This window comes from Lipotes vexillifer, unplaced genomic scaffold (genome assembly GCF_000442215.2).
Source record: "Lipotes vexillifer unplaced genomic scaffold, Lipotes_vexillifer_v1.1 scaffold1261, whole genome shotgun sequence".
Lineage (NCBI taxonomy): Eukaryota > Metazoa > Chordata > Mammalia > Artiodactyla > Lipotidae > Lipotes > Lipotes vexillifer.
Window position 1 is genome coordinate 4,940 of NW_006796548.1, and position 20,145 is coordinate 25,084.

The 20,145-nt window shown below is 38.8% G+C and overlaps 1 protein-coding gene across 1 annotated transcript in view; it reads right to left on the bottom strand.

Annotated features, from left to right (window-relative positions):
• The window catches only part of SNRNP40 (small nuclear ribonucleoprotein U5 subunit 40), a 38,202-nt gene that overhangs the window by 3,118 nt on the left and 14,939 nt on the right, over window positions 1–20,145 (bottom strand). Inside the window, 4 exon segments of the mRNA XM_007468643.1 lie at window positions 1,769–1,830; window positions 2,876–2,958; window positions 6,827–6,947; window positions 15,779–15,901. Of these exon segments, the coding sequence (XP_007468705.1) occupies window positions 1,769–1,830; window positions 2,876–2,958; window positions 6,827–6,947; window positions 15,779–15,901 (389 nt within the window).

The window sequence follows — 20,145 nt, forward strand, 5'->3', positions numbered from 1 at the left end:
GAGGGAAAGAGGGAAGAGAGGACACTGAAAGTTAGAAAGGACCAATATCAGAAACAAACTGCTCAGAAGAAAAGCTAGGCAGATATCATTTAAAAGCTTAATTACATAGGAAAGATACATCTCTGCTGAAAATCATGTAAAAATACTTAGAATGGTTCTTACTCTGTCAGAATGTAAGACATCTTAGGCTGTGGGCCTGTTTTTCAAGGTCTTTAGAAACCTGGCAACTGAAAATCCTTTAGATTCCCTCTTCAGGGCAGCTTGCTAAACCACCAGGACTCAAACCAGCAATGTGACATGGTTTTTACCTGGGCCCTTTTTCCCCCATAAAATACTCAAATACTTGTCCATTTTTCCTGGCATTAAACATGCCAGGGAAAAAAAGTGGACTCTGGAATCTTCAGGTATGTTCAGCATTGTTCAAAAGTCAGAAGGGGGGAACAGACCAAAGTGAGGTTTCTTTACGGTTGTGCTAGACCCACATATAGGAGAAAACTCTGGCACATGCTGAAAGCCCAAGCTAGCCTAGGAAAGGCTTCATGCTTATAGGATGGTGCCTGTTTTAGTCAGGTAGCAGGAAAATCTCTAAGGGGGGAGAAAGATGGGGTTAAGCTAAAAAGGGTTAAGACACCTCCCATTAGGAGCTAAACCTAGAGTCTACCATCAGAGGGCCTCATCATTCTTTACCATTCCACATTTGCAGCCCTAGGCACTTGAACACCCCTACTCAACCTGTGACTCCCAATTATAGGTCACCACAGACATGTCAAATACAACAGCATCTGAATGAAGAATTCTCTCTCTTCTGTTTCTCATTCATCACCTAATTCCTCAGGCAGTTTAAATTGATAGTTAAAGCTTCACAGTCTCTTAATTCAGCTTAGGGTTGGAAAATACCTAGCCCACATACTGCCATACCCCTCACCTAGCAATCTTGACACTTTTCCCATTGAACCCAGACCCAGCTCTGAATCATCCCCAACATAGGCAGCCATTACCAATAGATGAGCTGATATGCAGGGCAAAATTTGACTACCATCCTTGAGCTAGGAATTTATTCATGTAATATTCACTAGCTGCTTACTCACTCAGAGATGAGTAAGACTCATTTCCTGACATCTAGGAGCATATAATTTAGTAGGAGTGCCCCACTATGTTTGTCTTACTGTAAGATGTAATAAACGTTAATAAAGGTTAGATGTATACAGTGTGACTACAAGCCAGAACAAAGAGCAATTAGTAATGCTTGAGAGGTAAGGGGGAGAGAGAGCCAGGAAAGTTTATAGATATCATATAGGTGATTACTACAGAGATATAGGAGTTTGGATAATGGAGAAGAGGAGATATAAGAGAGAAGCCTGGAGGCATAAGGGATGCAAGAACAGGGAAAGTTCCATGTGAGTGAAGCACTGTGGTGATGGTGGGGGAGGAGTACACAATATGTATCTGAATGAACTGAAGCATGGCAGAAGAATCTCATGAAGGAAACTGGAGCCAGATTAGGAGTTTGAATTTTACTTTGATGGCAAAGGGAATCCAATAACCAAAGAAACTGTTTACACTCCAGGTGTAAAATGTATCCAGAGAGGGCAGAAATGATGTGTTTGTTCACATGATCCGAAACCCTTCAGACCGCACATGACTTCATCTCTGAGTACAGCTATAACTCCCTGTCTGCTATAGCTCAGTATCTGCACTTAATGTATTAAACATGAGAAGATACCTGCATGGCTACATCATTCTTTACCTCATGCCCAGTAATCCTTACCTGTCGGCTGAGCCAGCTGCTATCTTGCTTCCATCAGGTGACCAAGAACATCTCAGAAGATTCTATAATGATGAATAAGAAGGAATCCAATGAATATAATAATGCACCAAACCCCTCTTTATTAGACTACAGCATCACTAAGAGACTTTAAATTTCCTGAGTTTTTTCTTGGCCGTGCCACACGGCTTGTGGGATCTTAGTTCCCTGACCAGGGATCGAACCTGTGCCCCCTAGAGTGGACGCATGGAGTCCTAACCACTAGACCGCCAGGAAATTCCCCCTCTTAAATAGAGTTTTAATTATTCTCCCCAGCATATAATCAATAATTATCTTATATTGGCCCAAGACAGCCTAATTTGATATATTTCAAACTATATAAAAACCAACTGTAGAAATTGCTCAATTTACAGTAAATTAAGAGTGGACCTGGCAACAAAATTTTATTCTGCCTACAAACGGAGGCTCCCCTTGCTCCTTTATCTTGATCCTCATTAAATTTTTTGTTTATATTATAGGAAAATAAAAATAAAAGCAATTCTAACAAAAGATAAAATTTGATTTATAAAGTGAAATTGAATTTTAATGGGTTCTCGAAAGAAAAACATTAGTCTATATTAACAAACTATCTGGAGGAAAAGCTGCTTTGAAGAGCTGACCTGGGATTTGAGAGTTTAGAAAAAATTTCTGTCTCTCAGAACTTGGCCTGTGGTGCTTACTGAGGGAAGGGATGTATTCTCAGGGCTCTAATAGCTGGTCACTGGGAGGGTGAGGGTGGCCATCTGGGTAATAGCCATGGGAATCTGAGTCCCATATGGAACACTGATCTCTGAGGGTCAAAGTTTCCAAGGAATTAAAAAGATAGCAGTGTCTTGTTGAAGCCCGAAGTCCTAAATTTGAGGGGGGCCCCATCACTATCTATCTATGTGATTGCCTTCTTGCCTATGCTTCTATTACTTTTACTTCTGGCAAGAACAGTTTTGATGCAGAACAGTGTTACTAGAATGCAGCCCCTTCTCAGTAGAACTGTTGTTCCTTATCCTTAGCACCATCTTAAATGTTTCTTTGAATCAAATGGACAGTAAAATTCCTCTGCCATGCAGAACTCACCTTTTCAAAGTTGTGCACATTTCCTTGAAATATCTTCACACACCTTTCTTTGGGAGCAAATGGCCGGACATCCCAGACCCGCACTGCAAATTCAAACAAACAAAGCAAAACAGCTATCAGCCAGGGGCCTCCTGAGAACCCAGCTGAAATCAGAATCATGCCAATGATAGATGCTGTTTCCTGGGTGGAGAAAGACCAACATGGTACACTGCTACCTAACAAGGCTTTTTTATTTTTCTAATGGGAACGAAATGCATCCAAGTTCTATTAACAGGGACTAAGGACACAGAGGAAAACTGAGAAGGTAGGAAGGGAAAATGTCAAACACATTGCCAGGGATCTGCAACAGAAAGTAGTTGGGTGTGATACTGATTTCAACAAAACATTCTGCAAATGATTCCTCTGCCAACCCCAAAAGTCACACCTAGCAAAGTTTCAATATGACAATCTAAATACCACTGACTACTGTGACAATCAATCTATAAAAATCAAACTCAGGACTAACCTTTTCTAATTTTGCTCATAGGGGAAACTGACAACTACCAAACTACCAAGAATTAGAAAAAGTGAACTTTGATTCCAATTCTAGCTCTGCTGTATATATGGGAGATATCAGGAAAATAGTGAGGTTCTTTGTGTTTTGGTCGCCTTTATAAAATGAGAATACCACTTGCTCTTTTTTTTAAAATAAGAATATTTTAAGGGTCAAATAAAATGATACATGTGAAAGGGCTCTACAAGATTGGCAGCAATAAACAAAACAATAAAAATAAACAAAAAATTTGTTATTTTATTGTATAGCTATAACAAGAGATTCTTATTTTTATTTTAATAACCATTTAGGGAATCTCATCTTTCCTTACTATGCACAAAGCTAGAATTAGACAATGGCAAATCTATTGAAATAGGATATAAACACCCACAGTAAGCAGTGGCCACAGCCATTGTTAACTAAAGCTAAGAATCTCATCTTTCCTTACTATGAACAAAGCTAGAATTAGACAATGGCAAATCTATTGAAATAGGATATAAACACCCACAGTAAGCAGTGGCCACAGCCATTGTTAACTAAAGCTAAGAATCTCATCTTTCCTTACTATGAACAAAGCTAGAATTAGACAATGGCAAATCTATTGAAATAGGATATAAACACCCACAGTAAGCAGTGGCCACAGCCATTGTTAACTAAAGCTAAACCTACAGTGGAATTTGAGTGATGTCATTTTATTTGAATGTGAAAAAAACAACAATCCTTGAAGTCAAACAGGTATAAAAAGGTGAAGCTATGCATGAAAGTTTGCTATTCAGCTGAGAATACAGTCAGAAGGTAAGGATGTTCATTCATTCAACAAGTATTAATTGAGCACCCATTGAGTGCTAGGCACAGTTTTCATTTACAAAATGTCAGTGAAAACATTTTAGTCTATCAGAGGGGCAGTTCCAAACTCTCCCAATATTAAGCATATAATCCAACAGATCATCTTTCTTTTTTGCTATAGTAAACCCAACCTCCCATCCAACAATTCAAAAATAAGCAAAGAAAGGACAAGTGTGTGTGTAAATCCAGAATACTGAGGTGTTTTAATGAGGACCTCTTGTCACATAGGGAAGGGAAGATAGACTGGCAGAAAGCACAACTGAGATATCAATAGGTCTATTGATCATCTTAGCTTGGTATTCTTTGAAAATGCTTGAGAACTGCCTTGGATGGATCTCCAGACTCATCTTCCTCAGTAAACTAATCACTATGAGTTTTTTGTACCGCGCTTGAATCCACAGCCTTGGATTCATAACATACCAGAACTGAAATGGGCCTTAAAAGTAAAGTCCAGGTCTCTTATATTATCAGTATAGAAACTGATGCCCAGAGAGGACAAATGCTACGTGCAAAGTTGCTCAGGGATTAGATGGCAGATCTGGGACTAGTATCCTGGCTTCTTGACCATCTCTTCTAAAGTTTTTTCTTTTTCTTCCTTTTCTTTTCTTTTCTTTTTTATGCCCCTGCCTCCTCCCCTCAAAAGTCAATTTTAAAAGGTTACATATTCCAAAGTATTTAAGATATAGTTCCAACAGAAAAACACAAGCTCTGCAGCAAGAGTTGTGCTGTCTCAAGATAATCAGGTTTCACAGTTCAGGCAATTCAAAATTAACTCACTATTGCCCCCAAACTGATTAAGAACTGGTCACTGGCAATTTAGAGAATCTAAAGAAGTCAAATGGAAACAAAAGCATTTTGTAGGTTTGCATGTACCTCTAAGCATTTTGTAGGTTTGCATGTACCTCTATCAGTTAGATAATGAAAATGACTCCTGCAAAGTTAAGACAGCCGCACACATAAGGCAGTGGTGGTTGTGACACGCAGAACGAGTCGCTTAGTAAAGTCAGGGTCGGTTTTTTCTTACACTTCTGCTTAAAATATGAGCACCTTCTTGTTCCAAATAATTTTTACTAAAACCTAAAATAAGAATAAACTACATAAGGACTAAAATTCTACTGAGATGACCATGATTTAAACAAAAATCACTGGAGGTTAATGGGGAAGGCATTAAAGAAAGAAAAACATGGTGCCTGCTTCTATTTACCCACTGCCTTTCAGAGTCTTTACATACCACCGTGTTAACAAGGAACTGATTTCAAACTAGTCTATACAGACCAATTTCTATGTAACACTATTTTTAAAAGCTAAAAAATGTTCAACTTCAACTGCTGAAATTCAGAGATATCAGTTCATCAGAAATGCCTAAAGCATCCTCTGAACTCCTTTGTCCCTGATCACAACAGAAGTAAAAAAGTAAAAGGTTTCCCCTAGGCCCAGATATCACATGTCCCTTAGGATCTATCTCACCAAGCAGGCAGGGAACAAATTTATTTACTTTCTTCCCTATCCACTGACTAAATATTTTAAAAAATTACTTCCCAACTGGTGTCTTATAATGCAGTGTGCTGGACATGTAAACATTGGCCTTTCTGTTCAGGCTTTTATACTTTGAGAGCAGCAGGTTCACTCCTGATGTCTTTGACATCATTGTTTCTGCCCATCAGATAGAATTCTTTGTTGGGAACAAGACTGACAAAATGAGCAAGGTGGCTGGACATGGCATAAAAAGGCTGAATTGCAGCTATATCCCAGGCATCTTCTTGGGTGAAGACATGTACCTCGAGCTTTTTGAAATGGTCATGTTATCATCAGCTCAGGAAAATAGCAAGTGCAAATTCCAGCATTGCCTTTTCCTGGGCAGGGAGGTCAGACTTTCTCCAGTTCACACGGACCTGGTCAGAGAGCACTGGGTTCTTTGAGAAGACCCTGTACCGGGCACTGTGGACAACCACGCTATAAGAGCACCGGTCGGCCAGGCTGGTTACCACAATGATGAGTTCCTTGTCAGCTTTGCTGAGCTGGCCTGTTTCCTTGTTACAGACGGCACTGTAGTAAGCAAAGAAGGCTCTGAATTCCAATGGCCGGTGACACAACACTTAAATACATTTGTTAAAAATCCTGTCTTCTTTTCTATCTCCTCCATGAGCTCTACAATATCAAAAGGCAGGTCCTCTTTGTAGTGAATGGGGCAACGTCTGATGGGTTTGGACTTCTCTTCCTTCTGAGTCTCATAAAGGTGCAAGTTCAGGGTCATCATAGGCAACTTTTTCCAAAACCTATTTGTCACAGGCAAAGAAGAGACATCTGCCTTACAACGCCGAGGCGGCAAAGCATCGACATGGTGGCATGTGGCGTGGAGGCCAGGCTGCCTTCCCGCGCACCCAGCCCTCTGGGCCTGACGTGTTTTCTATTACAAGCTGTTTTCCTAATTGTCCTGGTGGACACCTGCAAGCCATCCTGGACTCTTTCCTTGGACCCTCATTTATCCAGCACACATTTCTAGTTTCTAATGCCCACTTTCTTTAGGGTCTACAGTGACTGGGCACTGGGAGAGCTTTCCTTTCCAAAGTTACCTGTATTGTCCATTGCATTGGACAAGAGATAAGAGCCTTCAGAGCTTAAACTCAGGCCAGTCACTGAATCTGCATGGCCTCTCATCGTGTAGGTCAGCTTATTTTGGCGCAGGTCCCAGACCTGCAAAACAAAACAAGGCAGCACTCCCAGAAAATCAAATTGTGAACAGCAAAGAAATAGTTATTAAAGAGTCAACTGCCTGGGAAAATTGGTATCCCTTCTTAATCTGCCTCTGGGCCAAGCATTACTTTACCACAAAATATAGGATTTCTACCAAAGAAGAAAAAACTCTTGCCTTTCTAAAACAGAGTCAAAGTTACTAAGTTTGACTAGAAAAATATGAACTAATGAATGTCAAATATTAAGATCAAGTTTAACAAAAAATAATACAATTTAAAGAGGTTATTTTTAATTCATAACAAAATATATTAGGAATTAAAAAGCAAAGTAGCATTTAAAACACTTAAACTATGATTCTTAGCAACTAAAAATAAATTATAACTATATAAAAACAAGTAAACAAGTCATTTAAAAAGGCATTATGATTGCATGTAAAATGTATATAACAAGGTAATATGCAAAAATAGAGGCTTAAAATTTTTCATTTAACGTCATAACATGTATACAATGGAAAAACATATTTATTAAAAGAAAAATAAATTGTAGGTTCACTGTTCCCTGGGTAGGAAAGGTAAGAGAAACAGTTCAGCTGAAAATAACCTAATGTCAGACAGAAAAAATAAATTGTTCATTAAGTTATGGCTCATAAACATACTGTAACACTACGAGCTCTCATGCTAGCATTCGAAGAGCAGAGTGGAAAGAGTGAGCATTTAGGGTCAGACCGAACCAGTCTTTGAAACTTAAAAGTTATGTATCACTGGGCCACTAACCCTCTCTGAGCCTGTTTCTGGTCTGTAAGGTGGAGATAACATTTACTTCTTATGGCTGTTGTGAGGATTACAAATAGAATGCCTAGTACACAGCAGGCCCAATAATAATTGGTAGCTATTATTAAGCAACTCCTACAAATACTCTGAAGATCAAATGTAAAAATGTTTATAAAATAATCTATTATTAAGCAAAGGAAAATACAAAACAGCCTATATTTACATAGACTGAAACTATGTAAAAAATATATTAAAGGCAATAGAAATGGTCTGGAATGTCATATGGAAAAAGAACAGCAATTTTGTTAAGGTCATTGTTATCATATAAAATTTCATCCAAATTTGATTCAGTACTGACACATAGTTTTTCTAAATGAAACAATTTTCTGCTGTCCCTTTAAGCAAGACATCTTCCTCATCTAGAAATGAATTTGATGTTATATGTCAAAGCAATACATAAGGCAGACAACTCCACTTTCCCCATCAATAATTCATGTGTGTGGAACCCAACACACTTCATATACAGTCATTTTTGTGTCAGGATGTTTGTTGCCTCAATAATTAGGGAAGCTTGAAGTGGCTGACATTTTTTTGTTCAAGCTATTGTTCCTCCTCTTCAGAGAAGGCATTGTTGAAATCTTCAGCTTTTTAGGAGAGAATGTAATTCATCATCCCTCACAACACTTGGGTGCTCCTTCCAGACTTTCCTCTGAGGCCTGCACATGCTGTTCTGCAGAGCCAAAATGTATCTGGGATTTGCCAAAGAAGAGTGAGTAGGGCACTAATTTAAGCAAAATATTTTGCAGATGTCCTAATCAGCTGTTCAGTGAATGTTTGGGCATCTGATTAGTGGCAGGCGCTGCTGGAGATAAAAGAGATGTTGTCCCTGTTCTCAAGGAGCTAAAAAAGTGATGAGAGGCCTGGAAAGGGGGCAATAGCCAAGACAGCGGAGGGATTAATGTTTCCATGGTACATGGATGGGAGGGAGAAAGGGAAGGTTTCACAGAGAATAAAGCACTTGAGCAGGATATGGAAAAAGGAGATTTTTGTTTGTTTATTTGTTTGCCACACCACGCAGCTTGTGGGATCTTAGTTCCCTAGTCAGGGCTGGAACCTGGGCGCCTGGCAGTGAGAGCGCAGAGTCCTAACCACTGGACCACCAGGGAATTCCCAAGAGCTTGTTGGGTTTTTAAAAAAAAATTATTTATTTAATTTATTTATTTTTGGCTGCGTTGGGTCCTCGTTGCACATGGGCTCGCTCTAGTTGTGGTGAGCGGGGGCCACTCTTTGTACGGTGTGTGGGCTTCTCATTGCGGTGGCTTCTCTTGTTGCGGAGCACGGGCGCTAGAGCGCAGGCTCAGTAGTTGTGGTGCACAGGCTTAGGTGCTCAGCTGCGTGCGGGATCTTCCCGGTCGACGGATCGAACCCGTGTCCCCTGCATTGGCAGGCAGATTCCTCAACCACTGCGCCTCTTAGGGAAGCCCCTAAGAGGTAATTTTTATTTAGACAAAATAGAAGGGTATTCCCAGGCAAAGACAATGCATGAAAGCAGAGAGGCATGAAAAAATTACTGGGTTGCAGGGAATTGGGCAAAGAGAGGCAGCAGACAATGCTTGAGTGATAGGCAGGCAAAGGGCAGCTCATGAAAGGTTTTCAATGACTGGCTTGGATTTGATCTCCCTCACTGGGGAGCCACAGAAGGGTTCAGAGGAGTGGAATGAGCTGGCCAGATTCCAGAAAGATCCTTCTGGCCCAGATAATCGGAAAGGATGAGAGCAGAGGTGGGAAAATCTATCTTTACCCACTACCTTAAAAAAAATCATCAACTAAACTCCCATTCTGACTAGAGCTCAGGATTACAAGCAATGCCAAAGAATTGCCAATCAGATCTTCAAGTCATTAAGAAGAAGCACATTTTCTTCTATTCATTTTCCTCTGACTCCACAATTCTATGCCCAGGAAGAAAATCCCAAGAGGCTGGCAGGAACAGTATATTTGCTCACAAACATATAGATAATTTGCTCACTCCAGATTTTAAAAGGGGCTTCCATTCCCTGTTTGCTCCCCCCCTTTCTCAGAAAAGGCAGTGTATCTGAGAGACAGAAGCAAACAAAAACCAGGCTAGTCAGGAGTACTTCCTAATGTAGTAAGGCAGTATAGGGATTTGTCAAGCAAATGCTCAAGGCTGGTAAGCCCCTGACTGCTTAAAGCATACTTGTTAATTGACTAGAGGCAATTTGATAGAGGCAATTTGCAGGGGACACGGGTTCAAGCCTGGGCCATAGCTACTGAAGCCCACACTCCGCAATGAGAAGCCACCACAATGAGAAGCCTGCACACCACAATAAAGAGTAGCCCCCGCTCCCCACAACTAGAGAAAGCCCGCACGGAGCAGTGAAGACACAACGCAGCCAAAAAAAATAATAAATTAAATAAATACATACATACACACATACATATATATATATATATATTCTTAAAAAGAGTCTTTCTGGGTCCAAGGGCAGTTACTCACTCCTAAGCATGTCAGAACAGGATGTTGTTAAATAGGGAGAAGACTGAAATTCTATGGTCTCACATCTCTCAAGCACACCCCTTAGTTATACAAGAGTGAAATGAAGCCAAATAGCTATAGCAACCTGATTTCAAATTATTAACTACTGTCGCCAAAAAACAATCTGGCAACCTGTATCCAAAATGTGAAACATCCTTATATTTGTTAACACATTAATTTTCATCTAGAAATCTATTCTGAGGAAGTAACTAAATATGGAAAAAGTTTCACACACAAATATGTTGGATACAGCAGCATAATTTGTAATAGTGATACATATGAAACAGACTAAATGTTCAGTATATTGACTGCTGCTTACTACGTTATGGAATATTCTAATAATAAAATATCTAGACTATTCTAATATTCTAGATGATGGTAGCTGACATGTGCTGAACACTTACTATGTAACTGCCATGTTGCTAAGAATATTATATTTTTTACCTCATTTAATCCACGTAACAACTGTATGAGGTAGGCTGATTATTCCCATTTAGAGATAAGAAATGGAAACTCAGAGAGGTTAAATAACTTTCTTAAGATCACATAGCTAGGAATTAAGTGGCAGAATCAGAAAAATGATCCTAAGTTCTGGGGACGTTATGTACATTATGGTGACTAAAGTTAACAATACTGCATTGTATATTTGAAAGTTGCTAAGAAAATAGATCTTAAAAGTTCTTATCACAAGAAAATATATTCTAACAATGTGAAGTGATGGATGTTAACTAGACTTCTAAAGTTAATCATTTTGTGTTATATAAGTCATTATGCTGTATACTGAAAACTAATACAGTGTTATAAGTCAATTATATCTCAATAAAACTAGAGAACAAAAGAAACAGAAAAATGATCCTAACTACAACGCTAAGAAGAAAGTAAGATAAGAGTGATGTGATGGAGAGCAACTAGGAGGGCCTAGTTTCATCTAAGAAATCCTCTTTACAGATATGTCTGAGCTGACATTTGAAGGCAAGACTAAGCTAGCCATGGCAATATCTAGTGTCGGGGGTTCCAGACAAAGTAGTAGCTATGTGTTACTAAGTGAAAAGAGCATCATATAAAATTTTATCTGAACATTAAGACATTTACATACAAAACACTATGGCACAGAAAGAGACTGAGAGGAAATAAACTGAAATATCAAGAGTGACTAAATCTGAATGATGAGACTACGAGTGACTTTTTTTCTATTTTTATTTTTTCTAAACTTTCTTCAATGAAAAAATGATCATTTTTGCTACTAAAAACATTTAAATTGTAATAAATAATTTTATCTCAATTTTTAATAATTTTATTCCCAATAAAGTTGATTTATTAACCATACAGTTAAATGCATTTTTTACATCTCTGCAAAACTTTTAAGGTAAATAAGTAGGCAAATCAGGAAAGACTACCCTGATTTTTAGCTTGGAAAATAAGACATACTGTAAACAGCACACAAACACGGAGTTCCCAATGCTGACAAGAGAACGTAATGATCCAGAGCAGGTACATGATGAGAATGCTCGAGTTTTTAGAATACTGTGTGCATTTCTAATAAAAAGAAAATCCCTGAAAGTGAGCACTGGCAGAAAAACTTGAACGTCTGTGGACAGAATAATGACGTTTTAGTTTAGAAAGATAAAGATACAAAGCTATGATATGATCCAACAGCCCCACTCCTGGGCATACATCAGGAGAAAACTCTAATTTGAAAAGATACATGTACCCAATGTTCACAGCAGCACCATTTACAACAGCCAAGACATGGAAGCAACCTAAATGTCCATCAACAGATGAATGGATAAAGAAAATGTGGTATATTATATAATGTAATATTACTCAGCCATAAAAAGAATGAAATAATGCCATTTGCAGTAACATGGATGGACCTAGATATTATCATACTAAGTGAAGTAAGTCAGAAAGGGAAAGACAAATACCATATGATACATCACTTACATGTGGAATCTAAAATATGACACAAATGACCTTATTTACAAAACAGACTCACAGACACAGAAAACAAATTTATGGTTACCAAAGGGGAAAGGGAGTTGGGGAGGGATAAATCAGGAGTTTGGGATTAGCAGATATAAACTACTATATATAAAATAAACAACAAAGGTCCTACTGTACAGCACAGGGAACTATACTCAATATCCTGTAATAAACCATAATGTAAAAGAATATGAGAAAGAATATATATGTACAACTGAATTACTTTGCTGTATACCAGAAACTAGCACAACACTGTAAATCAACTATATTTCAATTAAAAAAAAAAAGTTTACAAAGCTATGATGTAGAGTTATTAACTGCCGTACTCATGGGACTATATTTATATATTACTCATATTTGAGATATATTTGGATTTCAGAAAAAAATTGGTATACATCAACAGACAAAGACTGAGATTAGCTATCTGAAAAAAAGCTGATCCTAACAGAAGGTATAACATATAACGTGTGTCTGAGAAGACATGGAAAACCTTCAAAACCTAAAAAGAGACTCAGTTCCCTTCAGGACTATAGTAAAACTGAATATATTTGTTTATAAAACGCCCTGGAACAGTCTACACAAAGAGCCCGGAATAAGCCACACTACTTGAGGTAAGAAGACATTACTGGCACAAGAGTATTAGGCTAGTCTATCCCCACAGTAGATATGAAAAGATCAAATTCTCATAGTTTAAATTTAAAAAGCCAGTCTCAAAAGGTTACATATTGTATGATTCCATTCATATGAAATTCTAGAATAGGAACTATAGGACAAGGAACATGATCAATGGTTGGTAGGGGTTAGGGATGGGCAGAGGGTTTGACACAGAGGAGTATTATGAAGATTTTTGGGGTGATGGAAATTGTTCTGTACTGTTTGTGGTAGTTACATGAATCTGCACAAGCATTAAAATTCATAGAACTGTACACTAAAAAAAGGTTAATTTCATAGTATGTAAATGTAATAATAACTTAAAAGTATGAAAATTATCATAGCTAGATGACACTAATCCACTTTTATGTGTATTAGAGCCCTCTAGTGATTCTAATGATAGTGGGCCCCCAAACTTCACTCAGGGAAATAATGCATTAGCTATTAAGATGATCTAATTAAGCCCCCATGTTCTGACTATACATTCTCCAAATAGTTATAGGGTGGAAAAGGGATGTGAAGCTGAATTTTGGAAATGGTGAATTTTGAAGTATTTATGAGACATCCAAGTGGGGGATGCTGAGTAGCTGGTTGTACACATGGGCCGGGAGCTGAAGATCTGGGTTGAGAACAGACTCATCTGAACAGAAATGACAATTAAAGTCACAGAATTAGATGAGACTTGTCCAGGGAAAGGTATATATAAGAAGAGCATCTAGTTAAGAACCTGGGGGAATAATGACATTTAAAGAATGCATAGAGAGAATAGCTTGTAGAGGTATATGAGGAAGGATATGCCTGATGGAAAGGGTAGGAAAGCACATTGTTAGAGCCAGTTTAAAAAAACAAACAAAAAAGGACTAAAAGGATCTACTGGGTTTAGTAACAGAGAGATCACTGGTGGCCTTGAAGAGAACAGTGTCAATAAAACAGTGGAGGCAGAAGCCAGACTGCTGAGGAGTGGTCAGGAGATACGAACTGAGGAATGGAACGGAGATAAGACATTAGAGACAGTGAGTGTGGGAAATCTTCAGGGGATTTCTCACAGGTATTAAATAAGAGCAGGACTCTGGAACCAAACTCTGCATTTTGAACTGAGGTCTCATCGCTTATTAGCTGTATAGCCTCGGGTTATTGTGCCTCTCTTAGCTCAGTTTCTTCACTGGTAAAACGGCATTAATAGTACTTATTTCATAGGATTGTTGTGAGGCTTAAATGAATTAATAATGTAAAGCTCCAAGAACAATGTCCGACACAGTTAAGTATTAGAGGATAATGATAACACTATTAACATAACCACTATCACCACCTTTCAAGAAGTTTGGCTGGGGCTTCCCTGGTGGCGCAGTGGTTGAGAGTCCGCCTGCCGATGCAGGGGACACGGGTTCGTGCCCCGGTCCGGGAAGATCCCACATGCCGCAGAGCGGCTGGGCCCGTGAGCCATGGCCGCTGAGCCTGCGCGTCCGGAGCCTGTGCTCCACAACAGTGAGAGGCCCACGTACGGCAAAAAAAAAAAAAAAAAAAAAAAAAGAAGTTTGGCTGTAAAGGGGAAGATTGACAGGGCAATAACAAGAGAATGTGGAACTGAAGGAAGACTCCTTACCCCACCAAGAGAAGACCTGAGCATAATGAAATGCTAATGAGAAGCAATACAGTTGTTTAAAAATAAAGGATCTGGGGGACTTCCCTGGTGGTCCAGTGGCTAAGACTCTGCGCTCCCAATGCAGGGGGCCCGGGTTTGATCCCTGGTCAGGGAACTAGATCCCACATGCCGCAACTAAAGATCCCGAGTGCTGCAAGGAAGATCCCGAGGGCTGCAACTAAGACCCAGCACAGCCAAATAAATAAATAAATATTAAAAAAAAATATATATATATATATATAGGATCTGGGAAAATTGATGGCATGAGATCCCAGAGACAGGAAAAAAAGGTTGAAATCCTTCCATTTAAGGGACTACCTTTAGAAAAAAGGACATTCCATCCATAGTAACAGCAAAGGAGGCAAGAAGAGATAGGAATACAGTACAATTTCTAGGTAGAGACAACATAAGTTGAGTATTTACCCAACAGTTACTAGTCTCATGACAAAGCAGAAGGTAAGTCAAAGTCTTTGAAATACCTAAGGAAGCCAGTAAGTAAAAGCAGACACAAACTGAGTGGCCTCCCCCCGCCCCCACACATTTCATATTTACTGGCACTTGCTATGTCCAAAAACTCTGCGAGGTGCTCTAATGAATTTGGCTCATTCAATCCCCATGACAACCTTATGACATAGATATTATTATTACTCCTGGCGCACACATGATAAAACAGAGGCTGAAAGAACTAGTGTGAAGTCACAAAAAACTAGAAAATAGTGGAACTGAGAATAGACCCCAAGTCAATTACTTGAAAGCCTGAGCTACACTGTACTGCCTCTAGACACTGTAGTCTATTGCCTCTTTCTCCAACATCATTACCATCTCACATTCTTAGCTATGGACCCCCCAAAACTTCCTTTCCATAGTCTCAAAAAGAAAGACACACTGAGAGATTAGGGTACAGAATCACAAATTGATTTACTGCTATCTCATGAGGCCAATACACATTTAAAAAAACAGTTTCAAATGCAGGGAATGCACCCTTCATTTTTCGGAGTTCCCACACAGGGACTTCCCACTTCACATTAACTGCCTACTCCCTAATGGCATTTACATGAGCTATAATGCAACCCTGACTTAGGAAGTCAATGAAGACAGGACAGAAGGAAAATAAGTTCTAATTTACCTTACATTTAGTTGGCATAACGTGCAAAGCTAAGAAGTTTAGAAAGATTTATCTCTGTGAGTGGAGATAGGTGAAAGGTAAATATAAGATAAACATCTAACATACCTTGATATCATTGTCTATTCCACCAGAAATAATCTGATCACTTGTGTCATTGAAGGTCACAGCTAACACTTGGTAGGTGTTCTGAAATGTCTGGATCGCTGCTTTCTTACGGATGTCCCAAAGCTGAAAAAGAGGACAAGACAGTCTCTAGTAACAGCAATTGCACAGTATACCCCTAAATCCAAACACTGTGGAGATGAAAACATCTGTAATGGGGACCCTGTTCAGAAACTTGTCTGAATATCCCATTAATATGGTGAGAAGTGACTATAATTTTGCCAACATATCTGAAGGTTGGTGGAACAAATCACTTTGGTTATATTTTCAGTCTCCTCTGTTAAAGTTTGAATAAACATAGTTAATTAACATGCCCTCAGAGTGGAAATCTTCACCTCGCTTATTAGTTCATATGTTCTTAGTACACCAAGGATATTAGACCAGTGTTTTCGAACTGTAGATCTTAATTCACTAGTGGGCTACAACTTACGTTTAAAAAATATATATGGAGAGAAGGTTACATCAGTGAAAATGGCAGAGTAGGGAATGCTCAAAGGTTATCCCTCTACAAAAGCAGAGAAATACCCAGCAAAAAAAACTGTCAGAACCAACTTTATCAGAACTCTAGAAACTAAAGTTTACAGCAACTAGGTGAATACTTATTGAGGACAAAAACCACCTGGGTCCTAGTAAGACAGTTTTGTAGCATTTTAACTTATCCGGGCTCCATCCCTACTCAGCAATAGTTTTGAAGACAACAGCCTACATTCCTAGTATAGGTTCCTAAGTACCCAAGGAAGAATGGACCTTATTTCTCATTTTCAAAGAACTGTAGGTTTAAATATAAAAAAAAAAAAAAATTTTTTTTTTTGTACCTGTTTGGTGGCTCCCTGATGGCTGAGCTCAAAGGGTTTGACTTTATTTTGCCTAACTTGGAACTCTCCCAGGGCAGAAGCAATTGTCCAAAACATTTAAAGACAAACGCATGAGCCTCTGCTGAATGGGGCAAGGGATAACAGCAAAGAGGAAAGGCTGGGGAACGAGACAGTTTGGAGAATAAGGGCTTTGAAAAGCTTTGACATATTTTTGCAACTCTAGAAGGCCACTTGCACACCATGGCTGGGCACATGCTTAGGAAAGACCTGAGAAGGCCCTAAGCTCTCAACCTCTTGCTGACCACAAGCAGGAAGTGAAGGCTAATACAGAGCTGTAAACTGCCTGGCTGAGAGGTGATAGCAGGCCCCAACACACCCACAGAGCCAATCTACAAAGACTGGAAGAGTCCTCCCTGCCCCCCCCAGGTGTTTAGGGAAATCTCAGTGAACCACTAAGCTGATGAAACAGAGATTTCAGTGTCCACACATGACAAAGAATACAGAGTTTACAAAACTAGTTCAGAAAATTCACTAAATAAACAACAGCTTCAAAAAGGAGCAACAGGGCTTCCCTGGTGGCGCAGTGGTTAAGAATCCACCTGCCAGTGCAGGGGACATGGGTTCGATATCTGGTCCAGGAAGATCCCACATGCCACGGAGCAACTAAACCCGTGTGCCACATCTACTGAGCCTGCACTCTAGAGCCCGTGAGCCACAACTACCGAGCCCATGTGCTGCAACTACTGAAGCCCGCACACCTAGAGCCTGTACTCTGCAACAAGAGAAGCCACCACAATAAGAAGCCCGCACATAGCAACAAAGAGTAGCCCCCACTCGCTGCAACTGCGTGCAGCAGCAAAAACCCAACGCAGCCAAAAATAAAATAAATAAAATAAAATAAATAAATTTATTAAAAAAAAAAAGGAGCAAAAACAGGGACTTCCCTGGTGTTACAGTGGTTAAGAATCCACCTGCCAATGCAGGAAAATGGGTTCAATCCCTGGCCCGGGAAGATCTCATATGCTGTGGAGCAACTAAGCCCATGCGCCACAACTACCGAGCCCTCGCACCACAACTACTGAAGCCCACGCACCTAGAGCCTGTGCTCTGCAACAAGAGAAGCCGCTGCGAGAAGCCCACAAACCGCAACGAAGACCCAACGCAGCCAAAAATAAAATAAATAAATTTATTAAAAAAAAAAAAGAGCAACAACAAACTCCGGAGAGCATCTAATTTCCAGAGTTGCCACACTATAATATTCAAACGTTCAGTTTTCAACAAAAAATTATGAGGCATGAAAAGAAGCAAAAAAGTATGGCCCATACAGAAGAAAAAAATAGTCTTTCAACAAACGGTGCTGGGACAAGTGGATAACTACATGCAAAAGAATGAAGTAGACCCTTACCTCACACATGCAAAAATTAACTTGACATGGATCAAAGACCTAAATGTAAAAGCTAAAATCACAAAATTCTTAGAGGGAAACACAGGGGTAAATCTTCATGACCCTGAATTTGGCAATGAATTATTAGATACGACACCAAAAGCACAAGTGACAAAAGAAAACAGATAAATTAGACTTCATAAAAATTAAAGACTTTTGTACATTAAAGGATATTTATCAAGAAAATGAGAAGACAACCAACAGTGGGAGAAAATATTTGCAAAACATATATCTGATAAAGGTCTAGTATCCAGAATAAATAAATCTTATAATTTATAAGATTTATAAATAAATATAAATAATCTTATAATTTAGCATCAAAACCACAAAGATCCCAATTAATAAATGGGCAAAAGGACCTGAGTAAACATTTCTCTTTAGAAGATATAAGCACATAGAAAGATGCTCAATATCACATCTTATTTGGGAAATGCAAGTCAAAACAATAATTAGGTATCACTTCACACTCACTAGGATGGTTATAATTAAAACACACAAACACAGAAAATAACAAGTATTGGTGACTATGTGGAGAAATTAGAACCCTTACACATTGCTGTTGGGAATATAAAATGATGTGGCTGCTATGGGAAAGTCTGGACGTTCCTTATTAAACAAAGAGTTACCATATGACTCAGCAGTCCCACTCCTAGATATATACCCAAGAGAAACGAAAACAGGTGTTCAAACAAAAACTTGTACATGAATGCTTGTAGCAGAATTGTTCATGATAGGTAAAAAAGTAGAAACAACTCAATATCCATCAACCGAGGAATGGATAAGCAAGATGGTATAGCTATACAGTGGAATATTATTTAGCCATAAAAAGGAATGAAGTACTGATGACGATACCACATGGATGAACCCTGAAAGCATATGCTGAGTGAAAGAAACCAGACACAAAAGGCCGCATACTGTATGATACTATTTATATGAAATGTCCAGAACAGGCAAATCCATAGAGACAGAAATAGATTAGTAGTTGCCAGGAGCTGGAAGGTAGAGGAAAAGTAGTGACTTGCTTAATGGGTATGGGGATTCTTTTGGGGGATGATGGAAATGTTCTGGTATGCGATTGTGGTGATGGTCACACAACACTGTGAATGTACTAAAAGCCACTGAATTGCACACTTTTTAAAAGTTTAAAACAGTGGATTTCATGTGAATTTTACCTCAATTAAAATTATGGGAGATATCAGAGAATGTCACATATAGAATGGGTTGGTTCATTCACATATAAGACATACTGAAAGGAAGATATACTAGATCATAGTATAAAATGTATTCCTTAATGTGGGTTGTGATAAAAATATTTAAAAGTTACTGTGCATAAACTATCTAGATGAGGAAACTAAAGCTCAAAGAAGGAAATGACTTGATGAAGAACACCTAGGAAGTCAACAGCAAAATGAGGACTAGATTTTAGTACTGTTTGATTCTATTACGTTAACATTGCATTAATTTAAAAGTACCAAAACGTGTGCTCATTCCTTATAATAACTAAAGTAATATGCTTGTTTAAAAAAATTAACATTTTTTTTTAGTTGTTTTTTCTTTTGGCCATCCCTCGCAGCTTGTGGGAACTTAGTTCCCTGACCAGGGAGTGCACCCGGGCCCTCCGCAGTGAGAGCGTGGAGTCCTAACCACTGGACCACCAGGGAAATCCCAACACTTACTTTTAATGGGGGCTTGATTCATTAATAATAGAAGAGGAAGAAAGATGAAGATTAGGTATAACAACTCTAGATCCTCATACTCCAACTAAACAATTTGTTTCTATTTTTTTTTAAATGATAAACTTACAATACAATGTGGGTCTACATTTTTAAAGTGTGGACAGTAGGTCCTAAATATGGTTCAGTAAATGACTGACAGACTTGAGAAGAACCATGAGGAAAAGTCTTAAGAGTATGGGTCATTTCATTCAGAAGAGAAAGACTCTGGGGTGACTATGTTTAGGTTTTAATTTTTTTTTTTTTTTTTTTTTTTTTTTTTGATGGGTAGAGTAATCTTGGTTGCAGGTTTTTCTCCTTCATCACTTTCAATATGTC